Source organism: Marmota flaviventris, chromosome 4 (assembly GCF_047511675.1).
Source record: "Marmota flaviventris isolate mMarFla1 chromosome 4, mMarFla1.hap1, whole genome shotgun sequence".
Lineage (NCBI taxonomy): Eukaryota > Metazoa > Chordata > Mammalia > Rodentia > Sciuridae > Marmota > Marmota flaviventris.
Window position 1 is genome coordinate 28073727 of NC_092501.1, and position 20798 is coordinate 28094524.

The 20798-nt window shown below is 41.3% G+C and overlaps 1 protein-coding gene across 3 annotated transcripts in view; it reads right to left on the reverse strand.

Moving 5' to 3' along the window:
- Positions 1 to 7101: 7101 nt before the first annotated feature.
- Positions 7102 to 20798, reverse strand: part of Abcc2 (ATP binding cassette subfamily C member 2) — a 71201-nt gene continuing 57504 nt past the window's right edge. For all 3 annotated transcript variants that reach the window (XM_071611003.1, XM_071611004.1, XM_071611005.1), the window contains 9 exons: positions 19758 to 19913; positions 18067 to 18266; positions 16226 to 16352; positions 14569 to 14670; positions 13791 to 13934; positions 12778 to 12936; positions 11161 to 11327; positions 8570 to 8764; positions 7102 to 7682 (listed from right to left, as the gene is read on the reverse strand). In XM_071611003.1, coding sequence (XP_071467104.1) covers positions 7553 to 7682; positions 8570 to 8764; positions 11161 to 11327; positions 12778 to 12936; positions 13791 to 13934; positions 14569 to 14670; positions 16226 to 16352; positions 18067 to 18266; positions 19758 to 19913 — 1380 coding nt within the window. In that variant the 3' untranslated portion in view covers positions 7102 to 7552. The remainder of the gene's footprint in view (positions 7683 to 8569; positions 8765 to 11160; positions 11328 to 12777; positions 12937 to 13790; positions 13935 to 14568; positions 14671 to 16225; positions 16353 to 18066; positions 18267 to 19757; positions 19914 to 20798) is intronic.

The window sequence follows — 20798 nt, forward strand, 5'->3', positions numbered from 1 at the left end:
GCTCTGTTTTTATTGATTGTGAAGCTTGGATTCTGTTTACATAGGTTCTACTTCAGAGCCAGGAATACAAACAGACCTTAGAGGAACACAGTTGTCTTCTGAGCTATTTCCCTTGCAGAGCCTCATGTCTGAGGACCAAGAAACCTCAAGATTTAAAAACTTCATTCAAAACCCTCTCTCTAGTCGCTACATGACTCTTTTACAGGACTTTAAGCTCTCCCACATATTAGCACAACATGTTGAAGTGCTTACTGTTTTTTGTTTACAGGGTGTGGCCAGACGCTCAGTGCCAGAGAGAAGGGATCTGCAATCCGTCTGCATTTCACCCTGCCCTCTGGATGTTTTCTGCAATTGTTAGTAAAGATCACTATTAGTGTTTTGCATTTATCAAGAGGGGGCTTTTCCTTCCTCGAATGTGTGAGGCACTAGGTTCAATCCTCAGCACCACATAAAAATAAAGATATTGTGTCCATCTACAATTAAAAAAGGGGGGGGGGAGTTTCCCCAAAACAAACTAAAGCTTTTGCAAACTACTTAGGGTATCCATGCATTAATCCCATCTAAGGTATGGTTCTCAAGGAGAGAAGCAGATGGAGTGTTTTCCCAGAGGTAACTTTGGCGTGGTGGTGGGAGGGAGTAAACACTCTGGTTAGAGTAGCAGCAATGGGTTCATTTAAGAAATGGGAGCAGGCAGGCTTAGGGGACCCTGCAACACAACTGGAGGGAGAGGGTGGCGGGGGAGCAGAGAGGAGGTCTGCAGACTTAGCAGGACCATGTCACAAAACAATGACTGTGCACTGCCATGCTTAGGTCATTCTAGGACATCCATGAGGAGTCAGACCAAGAATTTCTCACAGCAGTCCCCACTCAGGATCAGAGAGGCTGCTAGTGAGAGGCTCTTAATCAGCCATTGTTGAAATCAATGACTCACTTTGAGAAGAGTTTTCACTACAGTGTTTTAGCTAAGAACCAGAAGAGGCTTCCTCCAAATATGATCAAACTGAATAAGATCTTTACAATTTGATAGAAGCATGTGTGTGTTGGGGGGTTAGCTTGACGTGATGGCAGCCATCTCGAGACATCACCACTATGATGGCCGACAAGTAACCCTGATTGGCTTTCCCTGCACAGTTTCTCAACACGCTATAAATAAACAAAACCACTATAGCAGTATATGGAGATGTCAGACTGAACCCTGGCACCAGGAATGTACCAAACTCTTCCATACTAGCTTGAGATAAAACAGGTGTAACCATTTTGGATGAAGGCACTTTTTTTCCTCCCCAAAATGCGGGGCTGAGGATCAAACCCAAGGCCTCACATATCCTAGGCAGGCACTCTACCACTGAGCTCCACCCAGCCCTTGAAGTCACTTTTGTCCTGAGATATATTTTTAGGTATATAGAGATATATCTATATGACCCTACTTTTGATCCAAATTTCGGGAATCCACTCGGTCTTGCTGCTACCCAGGATGGTGTTTCTTAAGTCCCCTGATAGACTCAAGATTGCAGACTGTTTTCCTCTTGTCTATTGTCTCAGAGCATCTTGGGGTGGTTCTCATATGCTGGGACCAGATGTTCTGGAGCAGGATGTCAGGCATGAGCATTGAACTATTTTTTTTTTTTTTGGCAGTACTGGGAATTGAACCCAGACATGGCACATGCTAGCCAAGTGCTCCATCCCTGAACTACATCCCTAGCTCCTTTTTAATTTTGAAACAGAGTCTTAATTTGCCCAGGCTGGCCTGGAAGTTGCAATTTTTCTGCTTCAACATCTCGAGTAACTGATTACAGGCATGCACTACCACACCCAGAAAAACCAACTTTTAGCTGGGATTAAAAGGCAGAATGACCCTCTTCAAATTTCAACTACAGTAAAATTCATTGAAGATTAATGAATTGTCATTAAACTCACTTCAGTTGAGGAACATTGGCAATTTTGTCAGAGATACTTGGGTTTACCATTATTAGTTTCCTCTTGTTCCTATTATAAATTGCCACAAATTCAGTGGCTTAAAACACAAATGTATTATCTTATGCTTCTGGAGATCAGAAGTTCAAACTCAATCTCAAGGCCAGCACAGTGATGCATGCCTGTAATCCCAGTGACTCGGGAGGCTGAGACAGGATGATCGTGAGTTCAAAAAGCCAGCCTCAGCAAAAGTGAGGCATTAAGCAACTCAGTGAGACCCTGTCTCTAAATAAAATACAAATAGGGCTCTGGATGTGGCTCAGTAGTTGAGCCCCTGAGTTCAATCCCTGGTAACTGCCCACCACGCCCCCTCACCCCAGCCCGCCACCAAAACAAAAATCAACCTCAATGGGCTAACATCAAGGTAATTCTTTGTAGAGATTCCATGGGGAATCTGTTTCTTTACCTTCTCTGACTTCTAGAGGCTGTTTGAGTTTCATGGCTTGTAGGCTCCATCTTCAAACGTCTCTCTAACTCAGGGTCCTGGTAGGCAAGTACCCTACTGCTGCGCTACTGGTCCTCTTTTTATAAAGACCTGGTGATTATATTGGACCTGCCTGGATAACCCAGAATACTCACTCACCTCCAGATCCTTAACCTAAACACATTAGCAAAATCCTTTTTGTAATTAGAGGTAACATATCCACAGGTTCTGAGGATTAGAGGTAACATATTCACAGGTTCTGGGCATCCTTGAGGACCATTATTCCATCATAGGTATGGAGCCACATAATGTTTTTTGAGGCAAATAATCTGTTTGAGAATTGAAATATGTCCCATTCCAGACTACACTGGTGACTTTAGAGAAGGGTCAGCAAACTTTTCCCATAAAGGACAGATAGTACACATCTGTTGTGATTCAACTCTGCATTGTAACGTGAAGAGGGCATAGGTAATGGAGACACAAGGAGCATGGCTGTTTCCAATAAAAATTTATTCGCAAGAACAGGTGGCAGGCCAAATTTGACCCTTGAGCTATACCCCTATCTTAGACCCAGCTAAAACAAAAGAGTTCTGTTTACCGTTAATGTTGAAGTCAAGTATGCAGGACATTTAGATATTTTGATGAACGAAAATGAAAAATTAGCCAAAATGAACTTGGTTTGCAGATTTGGAATTAATAAATTTTAATTAGGCAACTAGGCAGGTATTTGGGGAACCAGGCCCCAACTTTTCCTGGTATTTTCCAACAATGTGAAACCTTTCAAAAACCAGCTTAGTGTCTCATCTATATAGAAGACTAAGATCCTGCTTCTAGTAGAATATAGATTTTTCTAGCTAAATCCAAACTGCAATAGCTTAGAGATTTAAATATAAATGTTTATAGAATAATATTTGTTAATTTTCAAATAAATTTCTGATCAGTACATATGTGTAATTAAATGTATTCTCATCCTATTGCTAAATGGAATAAATTTCTTCAAATGATGTTTCAAAATTAGTCTACAAAAAATATAGGTATCTTTGGAACATTCTTTCCTGTTTGTGTCAATTTCTCAATGTAGAATTATTTGTCTTTGACTCTATTCCTTCTGAAAAAGGTGGGTGCTGCTCAGCTGGTATGGGTGTCTCTGAGGGACACAATGATATGGGTTCTGTGAATGTTGGAAACACTGAAAACTAATCTGAGCATGGTGGCACACACCTGTAATCCCAGCAGCTCTCTCAGAGGCTGAAGCAGGAGGATCACAAGTTCAAATCCAGCCTCAGCAACGGCAGGGTGCTAAGCAACTCAGTGAGACCCTGTCTCTAAATAAAATACAAAATAGGGCTGGGGATGTGGCTCAGTGGATGAGTTCCCCTGAATTCAATCCCCAGTAGCCCCTGCTGAAAAAAAAAAAAAAAAGTCAGCCTCAGCAACTTAGCAAGGCCCTAAGTAACTCAGTGAGACCCTGTTTCTAAAATATATATATTAAAAAAGGGCTGGGGATGAGGCTCCGTGGTTAAGCACCCCTGGGTTCTATCCCCAGTACCAAACAAAACAAAACTGAAAACTAAAATCAGTGTTGTTGCTTGGATGAGCTGCTGTGACTGAAACATTGCTGGAAGGATGCTGATGGAAACAGAACAAGCAAGGAAGAAACAAGCCCCTGCCTCAGGCAACGTTGCATCCAGCCTCTCGGCAGCACCTCCTGTCTTTGGAACCTAATAGGAAAGGTGACAAAGCAGAAATGGGATTTGCAAGTCTCAGCCCCAGCATCACAAGGCAGAGCCTGGAAGGTTAGGTTTGAAAGTGAGAGGCAATAATTTAATAAGAAACAGAGGCCTAAAACACTAGAATTCCCAGTACCCAGATGAATCTGGAAGATCGCAGAAAGAGACCAAAAAAATCAGTGAAGATATGGTAGCATTTTGGAGGGAGGTATGGTTCTAGGTGGTTATCTAAAGTTGTCCCTGAAACTGATGAGCTGAAACAAAACTTGTGAGAAGTATTAACTTAGACCACAATGTAATGGGATGTTTATTTAAATAAAAATATATTTTATTTGTATTAAATTGCTCTTTATAAAAAGTTTTGGGCAATGCCAGAAATTTAGTAAATGCTGAATAGTGATAATTGTTCATCTTTGAAGTTCTCTGGTGATCAGGATACAAAGATCAGCCCGGGCCATTTTGTTAGGCAATAACTGAGAAGGTATCAGGGCTCCTCTAAGCTCTGCTTTCATCCTGGTACTTTACCACTGTTGCATTTCTCAGTTTCTTTGGTGGTTAGCTCTCAGCAGGTGTGAACTGTTCTTCTGTTTTTCAACCGTCCTCTTGTTTCACTCCAATTGTTCTATATCTAGAAACATTTTTTAAAATTGGAAATGTGTCTGGAAGAATAAAGTCTTGGAGGAAATCAAAGAAACTTATTTGTTGAAAATCTAATGAGCAGAGAGAATAGATGGCAGAAACAATGGTTAGTTACCTGGCAGTGAAAAGGAAAGAAGAGTTGAGAAAGAAAGATAAGGGAGATGATGATGATGATATTGTTGGATTAAAAGAGCAACAGACTGAAAAAAAAATAGGAAACAAAGGAACCAAGATCTCTAACTGGGATAAAGGACACAACCCAGCTCTGACAGTTTTAGAGGTAGTGTATTGTATTAATGTTAAAATGCCTTTTCCCTCCCACAAATAGGATGCATCTTATAAACAAGGAAAACCTGAGCTTAACTGGCAGTATTCTTTCTTAGTGGTTCATAGAAGAATGGGTATTTTACAATTGATGGAATTGAGATTAAAATATACTCATCTGAAGAGCTACTGTTCATGTAAGTAAGCAGGTATTTAAAATGCTACCTTTTTTCATATTTTATTGGTGCCTTTGAAAAATAGGTAACAATTGTGGAATATTTATAATATACCAAATCTACTTTGCAGAATTAGAGAAGGGATTATCCTTGAATAATCTCCTCAGTGAACATTTCAGTATTTTCATGTTGATCACCATCTGTGCTGATTCAAAATCTAATTCACGTGGCTATGTGTAGGAGGATAATACAAACTTATCATCCCTTTAGAGGGGGAAAGGACAGCTGCTACTCTTATATATATATTGGGGACAACAGATGCATTCCATAACCATCTGTGGTTACTCTAGCTATGTACCCTTCCTTTAGGAAGTTTAATACTCTGAGTACCTCACCAAGGAACAGGGAAATGTTAGATAAATCAAAATCTTTGTAACTACGTCACTGCAATGGAAGTAAGGAATAAAATGAACCTAAAAAAAAAAATATGACACAAAACACCCTGGAAGGAAAGGATGGGTGAAGCCTAGCTGTCTTTCCAAACCTGGAGATATCGAACTCTTAATTTGCTAGTAGCACAGAATGCCAAAGTAAGAGAAAAAGCCAATGTCTGCCAAGAAGGAGACCAGAACAGGGTCCCCTCTGATAAACTCGAGTCTTGAAAGGACTATGCCTGCAACATACAAGTAAATAAGGGACAATTCCCACCACACAAAACACGGAGGAGTCCACAACCACCCACACCTATCTGCAAAGTGTCACTGTGCCCCTCACTTGAGATTTGCAAATCACAAGCTGGCTTTTATACAGGATTGTGCTTTGAAGTTGCACTAACTGCACAGCATCAAGCCTCTTAAGTGAGAATGTAGTCCAAAGAGGTTTTGAGTGATGTTCTAGGTGGCTGGCAGAAGGTTTTTATAAAACCTCTTAGGAAGAACTCAGTTTCAATTCAGGCCTCAGAGACTGTCCCCATATCAAGTTCTAAATGGAGTGAGAAGCTTACAGTAAAAATTCAAAAGACATACAAGGGAATAAAACACTATAGTTAAAAATTAAAGCTGGGCGCAGTGCTGCATGCCTATAATCCCAGCAGCTCGGGAAGCTGAGGAAGGAAGATGGCAAGTTCAAAGTCAGCTTCAGTAACTTAGTGAGACCCTGTCCCAAAATAAAAAATAAAAAGAGCTGGGGATGTGGCTCAGTGGTAAAGGACCCCTGGGTTCAATTTCTGGTTAAAAAAAAAAAACATTAACAGAATCAAGAGATGGCAAATCATCCAGATATTGGAATTATCAGGCACAGCATTTAAAAAGTATTTTTTAAATATTTATTTTATCTATTTATTTTTATATGGAGCTGAGGATCAAACCCAGTGCCTCACACATGAGGCAAGCGCTCTAACACTGAGCCACAACCCCAGCCCCATGGCACAGCATTTTAAAAAACTATATAGGAAGAAATTCAATGCCCCAGAAACAAGTGAAAAGATATCCAACCTCAAGAGTAACAAAGGAAATGCAAATTAAATCCTTGATGAAATACCAATTCATACTTGTCAGATTGACAAAAAAAGTTTTAGATTGACATTCCCAGTTTGGCAATACCTCATATGTGCATGGAAACGTGCATAGCTTCCATTTCTAGATTTTACCCTAGAGAAATTCTGATGCGTGTAATCCAGATGTGGACCAGAATGTTCATAGCAGTGTTATTCGTAAGAGAAAGAAAATAAACTGGAAATAACTCTAATGCTTACTCATATTAAAATGAATAAATGTGGTGTGTTCACACAATGCTGTGCTACAAAAGAGCAGTGCAAATGAATGAACCTGTTGGCATCAACATGAAAAAACTGCAAATATATTATTGAAAAAAAAAGAAGTCATATGAGAATACATGAAATATGAGTCCATTTATATAAGATAAAAAGGTAAACATTGTTTAAAGATACATACAATCTTGATAAAATGAAAGGCAAGGAATAATTATCATGAAGTTCAGGCCAGTGGTTGACTGGGTGGGATGGGAGCAAGGACTTATAACGAAGGCAGGGCAACTGAGGGGTCTCTAAAGTACCTGGTAATTCATTTTCTTAATCTGGGTAGTGGTTACAAAGGTGTTCACTTATCATTCTTCTTTAAAATATACATTTTTACTCAGGAGTCTGAGACAGGGGGATTGCTTGAGTCTAAGAGTTCATGCCAACCTGGGCAACATAATGAGACCCAATAACGACAACAAAAAATATATTTTATACACAGTTTTGCATATGACATATTTCACACACACACAAAAAAAGTAAATAAGGAATTCTCTTTACAGTCCTTCTTTAACCATGGAACGTGCTGCTAAAATGCTGTGCTGTTCACATTCTCAATGCCAGCTTCTTTAGCCATAGAATAAAAGGGGCCGTAGTTTTCCAGCAGTTCTTCTGGACTGCCATACTCCACAATCTTCCCATCATCTAGGACCATTATCCTGAAACAAAGAGGAAAGAAATAAAAGCCTTAGAAAGTACCATCTCAAGATGAATGGTGGCACACACCTGTAATCCCAGCAGCTCGGGAGATTGAGGCAGGAGGATTGTGAGTTCAAAGCCAGCCTCAGCAAAAATGAGGTGCTAAGCAACTCAGTGAGACCCTGTCTCTAAATAAAATACAAAATAGGGCTGGGGATGTGGCTCAGTGGTTGAGCACCTCTGGGTTCAATCCCCTGTACCAAAAAAGAAAAAGAAAGTAGCATCTCAAATCTTGGCATTAATAAGAATAACCAGGACTAGGTTGTAGTATAGCCTGACGAGGCTCCCCAAAGCAGTGGAAATGAATGAACCACAGCTATGGCATCAACATCTACATGTAATACTGAGTCATAGAAGCATATGTGCACATGAGTCCCTTTATATCAGGTCTTTCTTTTTTTCCCAAAGTACACATTGTTTGAGGATGACTGATTTTAAAAGAGAGTCTTCCCCTGGGTCAGAAAAGGAAGCCTTTCCTCTCTAGCTTCTAAGACTATTGACCAGCGAGGGTAAGATGCCAGAGCAGGAAGAAACAGACACTTCCAGTCATTTTACAGGGCAGCAGCTGAGGCCCAGGATAGGGAAGGTCTATGGTCAACATGTGCCACTCATAGGTTGGGCTGCCACCTCCTCATATTCAGTTAATAATTATAATTTCCTATTTTACTTTCAAGATGGTCCCCATGACCCAGTTAGCTTTCATAATTTGATGTGTAATTCTGGCCAAAATTTCTTGAAATCTCTAGGCCTCAGTTTCATCAGTAAAATGATGGTGGTCATCCCTTCTATTCTAAGGTATTCCGTGGCTGACGTGGTCACCACTGACCAAGGGTTACCCCTCACTCACTTGTTACTGTCCATGATGGTATGCAGCCGGTGGGCAATAGTGATGACCGTGCATTGGGAGAACTCATTTCGGATGGTTGTCTGAATGAGCTGATCTGTCTCTAGATCCACCGCAGCTGTAGCCTCATCCAGGATCAGAATCTTGGATTTCTGAAGCAGAGCCCTGCCCAGGCACACTAGCTGCCTCTGACCCACACTGTCACCAACAGAAGAAACCATGAATTATCCCCTGAGCACCAAGGAAAATCCTGAGACAGGGACAGTTTCATGTTCCAGATTAGACTTTTCAAAACTCCCATTCCAAATTTCCCCATCCATTATAGTTGTGAGCAACAATTTTCAAATTTTCCCAATTAGAAGTACCACAGGAACTTAATTAAGAAAAAAAAAAAAAATCGTGCTTTTGGCCTTCACTCCACCCAGTCAGAATGGGGGAGAGGCCTAGGTACATATGAGTTTAATAAGTACCCCAGGCAATTTTCATGTTATACAAGTTTGGAAAACACTGGCCCCAAAACAGTGCTTTGCATTTGGCTACAGTGATAGCAATGACCATTGCAAAACAACAGGAATGCTACCAAGTTTATTTCAGCAGTATTTGATCTGACACCATTAATATAGGGTGGTCCTGCACTAGAATGCCCCAGTGGCATTTCTTTGCGGCCTTAGCAAATCCATTCATTATTTTAATGTGTAATTCTAGTCTCAAGGCTAATTATTTGTTCAAGGCCTTCTGCCTTGATTAGAAACAAAGCAGTCTAATGAACACAATGTCTTGGGGTGAGGTGCAATGTATGTGGAATTCGAACATGCTTGTAAAATGCAAATAACTGTAATTTGCTAAAAGTCTGTAATGAAGGCTGGACCTCTTACTTATATAAAGAAGCTTTGGGAAATGATGTGAAGGAAATATTCAGGAATTTGCTAATTGTTCTTTCCTGCTGTGGCCATTAGGGAACATATTAAACAGAGGGTGGCTAGACTAAAGTTCTGTAATTTTCTGTAAGAAAATTTCTGCAGGAGATGAGAAGTCACCCAAGATGAACTTCCAGTATTTGTCTGTAATGTAAGATCAGAGACACTGCAAAACTGGCTACTGAGTTTGTACCAAACTCCAGCCTGAGTCAATTGGACTGTGTCGAGGTATCACTTTGGCTTTCAGCAGCTCTCTCCACACTGATATATCCAGCATTCACCACAGATATTTGTTTTAATTCCCCAAACCAGGACTGAAATCAAGGTATTAGCAATACCACTTGATTATCTCCTAGCATGAACAAGAAAAGTGTGGTGTGATTTTTATTCTTATAAAACAGAAGTGTTGCTTTCACATTAGTGTCCTGCATGTCTCCTCTGCAATATTGTTAGCAGTGGCATTTATTCCCACAGGTCTGTCTCCTCCATTTTACTGTACATGCTAGGAAGTCAGGAATTATGTGTGCGTCACTTGCCTCTGTATCTCTAGTGCCTGGCACATAGTAGGTGCTTATAGCCTATTTGTTGACTGGATGTTTGAATAGTCTTACATCAACCTAAAGACCTGATGAAGTCCTGCTAGTCCTGAAGGAAAACAACATTAATGGTGCTTACTACCAAGCCTTGCAAGTGTCCCCTGGGTAAAATCAGCTGGGGCATTGGATTTGTTAAGTTCCCTGGGTGATTCTTGCAGCTCAGTTGAGAGGCAATGCTCTAGGAATTGCTTCATAAGCTGCAACATGCACACAAAACACTTGGCAATCTTGTTAAAGTACAGATTTGGATTAGTAGGTCCAGGGTTTGAGATTTTACACTTAAAACAAGCTCTCAGGTGAATCCAGAGCTCTTCCTTCCTCCCTGAGCTTCAACCAATAATGACCCATCCCCTGCCTCCCACTATCAAGGCACCTGGGGCAAGAACTGTCCAGTAGCATCAGGCTGGAATTCTGTGTGCAAAGGGAAAAACCAGATTGTTACAGAGAAAAGACCAGGTTCACATATTAATGGACAGATGACTATATAGTGATGGCTAGAAGTAAAATTGCAGCATATACAAAAATACTTGGAAACAGGAAAAAGAACTGGGACAGCACAGAGTTTTGTGTGGATTGAAAGTATTTTAATATTGCATTAGGACTTTGTAAACACTACATCCCTATCATCCATGTGCCCTTTAGATCAGCAGTTCTCAAACTGGGATGCCCTTAGCAGACTGTGAGGACACTTTAAGTCTCCCTATATCCAATCTGCACCTCACACTAATTAAACCAGACTCCAGGGTGGGACTAGGTATTAGGACCATTTTAATCCTGCTTGCTGTATACAGCTAAGTTGAAAATCTCTGCTTTCTGTGATTCTCCACAATAGTGGCACCTGTAAGCTCACACTGTGTACTGTCACATGAAGGCACATTTAAAAACCCAGGTTTTCACAAGTTTAAAGCACTTTCACATCTATGTTATCATGTGATCTTCAGAACAGGTTCATTTTATGTGTTAGAAATTAGACCCATACAGTGAAAACTCCACAACATCCGATATCACCTAACACAGGGAACAAGAGGAGGGTCCCCTCTCCTCTCACTGTCTGTGTGAGAGGTAGGTTATGAGACATTACCTCAGGTTGTCACCAGCCTCTGTCACTTCATGGGACAACCCAAGTGGCAGGCCAACCACAAAGGGTTTGAGGTGAGCCAACTCCAGGGCCTTCCAAATCTCCTCATCTGAGTATTTGTTGAAAGGGTCCAGATTCATCCTCAGACTTCCAGAGAACAAGATGGGATCCTGCAAGTTAAGGGGTGAGGGAGCAGTTACGGTTAATATCAGCAAAGGACCCAGTTGTTCTTTGTGACAGGGAGAAAGCATGTCCATCTGACCTGAGATGGACACCTACCTTAGTCAGGAAACTGGTTCATGGTTGAGTTTTTCTCTTTATTTCTTTAACTATTTTTTTTTTTTTTTTTTGTACAGGGAATTGAACTCAGAGGCATTTAACCATGAAGCCACATCCCTAGCACCCCCACCTTTTTTTTTCCAAGAGACAGGGTCTCCCTGAATTGTTTGCTAAATTGCTGAGGCTGACTTTGAACTTGCAATCCTCCTGCCTTAGCCTCTCAAGCTGCTGGGATTACAGGCGTGTGCCACTGCACCCGGCATGGTTGAGCTTTGTTTCAGTACAATGGGTTGAACTCATGTACTAGTGCATGTACATGAGTACATGTACTAGGCAAGCGCTCTTCCACTTGATCTACAACCCAAGTCCATCTTTTTAAATATTTTTGTTTTCCAGACAGAGTTTCACTAAATTGCCCTGGCTGGCATTGAACATGGAATACTCCTGACTCCGGCTCCTGAATAGCTGGGGTTACAACAGTATGCCACCACACCCAGCATGTTCAAGCTTCTGCAAGTCCTTTGAAAGCCTGGAACAGGTGCTAACCAGGCAGCTAAGCATAGGATGAAGAAAGATGCTTGGTTTGTTGCTATTTTGTTTCTTTCTGAGATTCAGTTATGAATTTCCAAACTTACTATAGCACTATTTACAATGAGAGGAATATCCCTCTCCCAAATGAAAACTTGTGATTTAGAGGTAGAGGGATCAGGGAACGGTACAGAAATAGATAGTAAAAACCCCTGCATAGCATTTATTATGCTTTGAGGGCGCCAGAGAAAAGAGTGAATCAAACTAAGCAAACCCCAGACAAATCAAATTTACCTCCCGAGAAATGTGGCTAGAGTGAGCAGAGGGAAGGTTCTAAGGAGGAGCCACATACCACTGGAGAGGAGAGGCCTCCATGGAGACACTTATGTGTAGGGTCCATAGAACAAGCCAATGGGTCTTTCTTGCTGACACACTAAGTGTTTTGCTTGCTGGCAAAAATCTGCAGCAAATTCCCTCCGCTGTCCTTTAACCATATCAAATGGGGAGTATAAAGCTTAATAGCGTCAAGCTTCAGTGGCAAAACTGCTAATGCTGATTGCCAAGGTCTTGCAAACCTTGATGGGCTATAGAAATGCTAAATAATCATCTGCTCTATTTGACTTCTGTTGTGTTGCTGCCACCTACTGGTCAGATACCAGCAGTCACAAATGCATATTACACAAAAATTGAAGACTTTAGCTTGGGTATTCTGAGTAGAGTGCAGGAATGATACTGCTAATTGAACAGGTATCAACATGCTTCCTGAGAACAAGATGCCTCACTGTGTGTGCCCAAGTAAGTTCTAGAGCTCACCTGTGGGATGATGGTCAGTTTTCCTCTAAGGTCATGGAGCCCAATGGAAGCAATATCTATTCCGTCAATGGTTATCTGGCCACCTGCAGACTCTAAGATTCTAAAGAGGCAGTTTGTGAGGGATGACTTCCCAGCTCCTGTCCTGCCCACCACACCAACCTGTGAAAATAGTTGCATGTTAGTTTAACATACAATTCATGGAGAAAAGATTATTTAGCTTGGACTAAAAAATTATTTAGCTTCAATCACAGGTGTTAAGTGGCAGTGATTGGCTACTTCATCTCTGAGATATTAAATTATTTTTTTTTGTTTTGTTTTGTTGGGAGAAAAATGTGCCCAGATGTCAGGAAAAAAAAAAAAAAAAAAAACAGCTCTCCCATCCTACATCATAGGTTATTGCTTGCTGAAAACTACAATGACGAGTAGAAATGGACACACTCAGCAGCTGTTGATGTTATAATTATTATTGGAAATTAAGAACTTCTTAAAAAAAAAGCTTTACTTGGAAGTGGGGAGAAGGGAAGGATGGTCCTGCCAACCAGCTGAGAGCCAGACCCTGATTTGGAACTCTGCATTCTTACCCAGGTTTTTTTTGTTGTTGTTGTTTCTACTTTAGACCCCAAATCCTTGGAGAACAAGAGCACCAGAGGAGGATGCCCAACTTTGAAGACCAGCAGAAGAAGTAGGCCATTCTCTAGAGACAACTCTCAATGCTAATGTTCCTAACAATTCTTTCCCTAGGCCTGATACTCCCTTGTGTCCTCCCTGACATCCTTGCTACCAGCTGTGAATTTCCAGGAACTGAGTCCTGGTCAGCTGGAGGGATGCAGAAAATCTCTGGCTGGTATCACGCCCTCTGGTGGTGGTGGTGCTGTATCCCCACGTGTCTCCAGGGCCAGGAACCTCTCCCTCCACCCAAATGAGGAAGGGCTGGAGTCTAGCTGCTCTCCATTCTGTGTCCTACTGTCCTGTATCACAAGGCCTCACATCCAGCCTTCCCTTGTGCCACTTACCTTCTCGGTGCTCTTGATGTCACAAGTGATCCCTTTCAGTACCAGATTCAGCTCCGGCCGGTACCGTACTTGGTAGTTGCTAAACCGGATCTCCCCTTTGTTGGGCCAATCTGCTGGAGGCCTCTTATCAGTCACCCAGGGTGCCTGGCAAGGGGACAGGATGAGAAGTGCTTTACACAGTGGTAGTGCAGCTGAACAGTCCTCATGGGACTCAAGTCACAAAATAGGTAGCAATGTCCCAGCCACCTGACTGAACCAGACTTGGTCTCCCAGAAGGTTTCTACCGTGTTCAATTAAAGAAATCCTGTCCCAGAAGGTTGCTCTATGGATCTCCAGAAAGAAGCCACCATTTAACTTGGTGCCTTACAAGACCTGACTTCCCCCAAACCACTTCGTATTGTAAGTTTGAAGTAATTAGGTCAAGTGGGAGCAAAGGAAACATTTTTTTTAAAACATTATGAACCCATGTGAATGGAGATGCACTTTCTTTTTTTAAAATATTTTTATATTTTAGAATATTATCTTTTGAATAGGTGTCTCCTTTTTTTAAGAGAGAGAGAATATATCTTTTTTTTTTTTTTTTTTTTTTTTTTGTAGATGGACACAACACAATGCCTTTATTTACTTATTTATTTTTATGTGGTGCTGAGAATTGAACCCGGGTCCCGCCAGTGCTAAGAGAGCGCTCTACTGCTGAGCCACAATGCCAGTCCAAGGAGATGCACTTTCAAAGGAGCTGCATGGGCCTGGTCTCTGGGTTTCTCAAATTCCTCCTTACCTCGTTTTCCACATTGATGTACTCATTTATTCGCTCTACAGCCACAATGTTGGTCTCTGTTTCCGATGTCATCCTCACTAGCCAGTTCAGGGTTTGTGTGATCTACAGAAAAACCAGAAGACTAAAAAATCATCCTGGCTCAGATATCAGCTCAATCAGTTAATCCAGGGCTCACTTTGTGCTCAGCACTGTGGTGGGCTCCGTGAGAGAGCGAGGAAGTCAGTCCTGGTGTCTTGAGGGTTGGGTAAGACCAGTAGGCTGAATGGCTGGAGAACAATTAAGTGCTCCACTGTGGCCTCCCATGAGGGGCAGTGTGAGCTTTGAATGGTTGGGGGCTAACACGGGGATTGAAGTGGAATCAGAACTTAGGCCTTCTGCCTGTCAGCTTCCTGCTTTTTGTAGAAGGGGTTGCAGATGGAATTCTACAAACGGAGAACATGAGAAAAGCTGGCTGCTCTCTCTGTTCTTGTTCAACCTTGACCTCAAAGGTGGGACATCCATGTGGATCCTCTAGAGGCCAGGGGTTACTCAGCTGTGAGCTTCTTTCAGAGAAAAAAAAATGGGAGTTTGCACATATGCACAGGGGATTTTTGTGGAGTGAATGATGGTTAGAGAAAGGGAGCCACAGAGTACAGAGGGGAGGAGCATGAAGACTAAGAGTGACAACTTTGTGTAGGTTGAACCATTCCTGATTTTTTTGTGGGGGGCGGCTCAATTTAATGGTTTCCTGATTCTTTGTCTTATTTGTCTTGGGGGATAAAGGGGCAAAGTCACAAGCAACCAAGTGACTCAGGTGGATAACAGAGTACTTTTGGATGCTCTGGCAGGATCACTGTGGGTCTTATTAACTTCTAATGAAGACAGCGCTGTTTAAAACACCCTTGGGGCTATGCAAGCCTCTAAATGTTAGTTCAAAGAGATACCATGAAAGATGGTCAAATGATTTACTTATTGAACAAATATTTATTGAAAAGTTACTGAAGGGCCAACTACTGTCTTAGATGCTAGGAAACGATAATGTCTGGCATTTATCCCCAGTCATGCTGGGGGTGGTGCTGTGAGATACATTATATGGTTTTTCAGACTATTACTGTTAGCTCCAGTTGTTCTGTGATGTAAGCACAAACTTACATCACAGAATTATTTGTCCAAAGGACTTTCTGATTACTGCTATATTCTAGAGGAGAAATTTAATTATCTCTTTTTAACAGAACCAACCAAAAGCAAAAACACAGGAGAATATTAAATTGAAACATAAGTTGCCTTCTTAAGCCCTAAGGACAACAACATTTATGTCTTTTTTTTTTTTCTTTTCTTGCAGTACTGGAGTTTGAACCCAGGAACTCTTTACCACTAAACCATAGTCCCATATTTTGAGACATGGTCTCACCAAGTTGCTGAGGTTAGCCTTGACCTTGTGATCCTCCTGCTTCAGCCTTCCAAGTAACTGGGGTTACAGGTGTGTGACACCACAACCAGCTTATTTTTGACCTTTTCCTAAGTGATATAGTGCCTTCTTGAGTAGGGTAGGGGTAAGAAAGAGATGGAGCCAGGGCTCAAATCTCAGTTTCTCCTAGTTTCAACTGTACAATATACTCCAGATTCAGTTTAAGAATAAGTGTATGAATTTACTCAAACACCCAGTCTTCAAACTCACATTGAGGGCATTGGACAGAACTAAGCCCACAGTGTCCCCATTCAGGGTGTCTTTATAAATAACCAGCAGCAAGGCAGAAAAGAAGATAATCAAGTTCCCAGTCAGCTCCAGGCGAATTGCAAGCCACCTGCAGGGCAACAGAACCAGAGAGAGAGGTGTCACCGATCTCTACTTCCTTACCTTGACCAGTACCCTGGGGCTCACATAACATTCTCAGAGGGTGTGATTTGGTAGGGCTGTGCTCTGAGAAGGTGCCACAATTTGATCTAGGAATATCTGAATATATTCCTAAAAGTCCTTTAAATTGTTTTTTTTTTTTAAGATAATAAATGGCATGTTAAAGGTCTGAGAAGAGTTTACTAACTAAGGGATCCTATAGTACAATTTTTCCCAAAGTCACCAAATTATAAGAAAAGCAATTGTTGGGGAAGGGAGGGGGGATAGTAGAGGATAGGAAAGGCAGCAGAATACAACAGACACTAGTATGGCAATATGTAAATCAATGGATGTGTAACTGATGTGATTCTGCAATCTGTATACGGGGTAAAAATGGGAGTTCATAACCCACTTGAATCAAAGTGTGAAATATGATATATCAAGAACTATGTAATGTTTTGAACAACCAACAATAAAAAATTAAAAAAAAAAAGAAAAGCAATTGTTAAAAACATTACATTATAGATTCATGTGAAAAATTCCTGGACCCTTCCCTAGGAGATTTTGGTTCAGGAGCCTAGGATATAGTTTAAGAGTGTGCATTTTAAGCGAATGCTATAAGTGATTTCTTTTGATCAAGCCAAGAAAGCAATGCCATAGTGAATCCAGATGTATGGTTAAAAACAAGCACCACACGAAGGTTCAGTGTACCCGATCTGACTTGAGTATTTTTACGAGGCAGAGAAGCTAGGAGTGGAGGGAAGTTAAGTGTGAATTCCATCACAGGGAGATATAGGGGGATTTTGTAGAGAACTACAGAATACATGTAATATAGACATGGCTTATGAAAGTTGACTTTCTCAAATAAAATGGAAGTTTGCACAAATGATTCTAGCATGTGTACAAATAAATATGGTACATATTTCATCATGGGGGTCCAATAAGATTTACTTATATTCCTTTTCCTTTTTAGAAAGCCTGTAAGAAATCAAATATCTTTATGATCAAATCTCTGACCTCCCAATGTTTCAAATAACACTGACCATCATTTACCTACCCTCAATACCAAGATACTTTGGAAGCTACTCAAGAATTGTCCCTTCCTGACAAGACTGTTCTCCTTCAAGCACATTGCTTCCCAGGGTCTGATGATGCTCACAGTGCTCAGGGATTTGCCTCACAGGATGTGAGCTTTCCATTTCTGCCATCAATAGATTTACCTAAAAATTCTCAACTCTCCTCTCTCCAACCTCTACTGTTTTCACCACCGTAAAAAAAAATATCATGTCTATGGAGAATCTCTTATACATTCTCAAGGAAGCAAGTGGAGAATGTTCAGTTTATCCAGGGCTTATAGATGGGCTACCAAATGCTCAGAAATGGCGTTTGACTTCCACCACAACCCTATCAGTCAAGTTGTGTCCTAGCCATTGTGAAAGCAAAGGGACTTAAATTTTCCTTAGCAAGGTCAAGCAATTTACTTAGCATGGTAAATGGCAGAGCTGGCCTAGGGACCCAGTCTCTGGTGCTAAAGCTCATGATTTTTTCTACTACATAGCATGACAGGTGTGTGTGGCCAAAATGAGCTTTACACCCTGGTCATGCCTGTCCTCCCTTGCATGGCTAATGACAAACATGCAGAGCCCGGAAGTACACATTTGGAATCATACCTGGGAAAACCTCACCTGTTGGATATAATCCAGGAAAAGACACATTTTTGATTGGTGTCGATCCCCACCTCATTTTGTTTTTTAAATCGCTTCTGGTGCTCAAATGCACGGATAACAGGCAAACCTAATACGGTTTCACTGAAATGAGAATAGATGGGGGATCTGGTGACAGAGTCCAGACGTCTCAGCTGGCGGGAGGTAGCCACATAAAATACCTGAACACAAAAAGTGAAGAATCAACCACATAATCCTGTTGCATATCCTGTACATCTTCCCTCTGGACATGACCCAACATTCCTCACTGGGGACCCAGCCCACATCTGAACATGAAGGAAACCTGAATCTTTGGCTAGAAGAAGGAGGAAAGAGGCCCAAAGAAGAGGGCAATAGAAAGACTGCAGTTGGTGGGGAATAGAGGAAGATAAAAGTGAGGAGACCACACGTTAGTCTCAGGGGGTTTATCCATATTCTCCCCCTGACATCTGCATATGTTATCCAAATGAAAGTTTCTATGCTGGTTACATAAATGGTCTACAAAAGGATTTTGTAAAGGATATCTGGACCTAAGGAATTTAAAGTGGGGATGGGCAAGAAATGGCCAGAGAAAGGCATACAAGGTATGAGCAAAACTGAAGAACAGAATCAGTTGAGTAACCAAAATCATGCCTCAATAGTGTGTGAAGGTAAAATAGTTTTGGAAATGTGCAGAATGTTGAGGGTGTCAGAATGAGCTGGATATAATAGAATGCAGAAAGAATCTCCATGGCTTAAAGGGCAAGGAATGATGGAATAGAATCTTAGTGCTATTGGATTCTGTGAGGATTTGTTGAAACCTAAGAATAACTGGGCATTTGAGAGTTATTTGATAGAATGCAAAATGTTATATCTGGAAGTTTCCTCAAATAACCCTGCCTCTTATTTGCTGAATTGTAATGGGCTGTCAGAAGGCTATTATGAAGACGCTGATGCACCTGTGGAATTCCATAGACCCAAACGGGTGCCATCTTACTACAGATCACAAGGTCATAAGCCCCCCAGACTGTAGAGTCTTCAAAATTGTTTGACCTAGGTTAAGAATTCATCACAAAGGCAGCTAGTGGGACAAAAGCTCTTCTCACAGCTTCCCTCTCCTCATCAGTTTTTATTATGGCCATTTTAAAATCCCTTCTAGTTTTTTTGTGAAGCTTGGCTCCCAAGCTATCTGTTCCCTTAAAAAATATGTTGAAACTGAGCCTAAACCATCCAGAGATACCCCAGTGAAACTAGAAGTGCCCTGAAATGAAGAGATCTAGCTCCTGCTAACAGACATCTCTAAGTAAAGCTGCCTACCCAAAATCAAAAGAGGAAGCAGCCATGACAAGTTCTTCTAGAAATGTCCTAACATCATGGAGTTCTTATGGAGCTGCAAGAAGTTGTCCAGAGCTAATCTCAGAGTGGTCTTGAATCTAAACATAAATCCATTCCACTTAAGGTTCTGGGGGGTAGGTAGTCAGGCTGTGAAATGCTGTGAACCATAATGTACCAGTTGATGCTGACAATTGAGCTTCAGACAGTGGCCTGTGGGCTCCTGGGTATCAAGATATATGATGAAATGGCAAAGATGCTGGAGAGAAGTGACTAGCCACAAACAAAAGAGAGGAGTCTCAGAAAGGATCCTGGCTTTAATGAGCAGAGAGAAAGGCAGACCTACCCATTTCCAAATGTACCTGAATAGACACATAAATAATGCCAAGAGGAATGACGATGACGACAAAGATAGGGGTGGCCATGCAGATCATGACGATGATGCTGATTATCGACAGGAAGCACACAATCCAGCTGCGCAAGGACTGAGGGAGAGTGTCATCCACCGTGGAAATATCCTAACAATACAGTTAGGACAGACGATGAACCAATGAATTTTTTAGACACTGTATATCTTCCTGGTTCCAGAGAGGCATCTGTTCAATTCTGGGTTTCTTGACACTCCTTCATTTAATCTTGTTAAGATATTCATTTGCAATCGATTATACTACTCATCCTAATAAGAAATCTCATTTCTATAGCTTCCTCAGTTTTTAAAGTACCTCCAGACAGACCCAGCAGTCATTCCTCACCTTTTCCAGTACAGTTGATAAAAGTTTTCACTCATCATCCATCAAATTTATTAAACAATTCATAATTATTATAAACCAATAGAGGCTTATAATCATTCTCTAATAACTAATCAATTGAGCTATTCTAACCTTATAAAGTTCCTAATTCTATGGAGTACCTAGAACAGAGACTGGGATTCAATACACATTTGTTGGGAAACTCCAGTTAACAAACCCTGTCACCCACCCTTGACTGAAGTACCATCCTCTCCTGGAAAGTTGTTTCCTCTGCCAAGCATAGAACCTCAGGGGAAAGGGATTGAACATGATTCCTGACTGGCCAGAGTTCCAGCTAAGGAACCTAGAGGTGATAGAGGGGTCTTACTGCCATATTGTTCTCATGCAAAATAAAATTTAAAATGATAAGATTAATGGATGGAAGGATGGTTTGGAGCATACTCAGGAAGCCTGGCTTATATATTAGGTTGCCCTTGCCTAGCTTTCTTAGAGGATTATATTGATTCTATCTGTGAGTGCTAAGGTGAGTCTAAATTATCTCTGGAGTTTCCCCAGATTGGGTCAGGGATAATATTCTTCCAGGATAACTCTGAATTGGGGATGACTCCTGAGTCTAATCTACCTTTCCCAAAGTTATATCAGAATGCAAATATG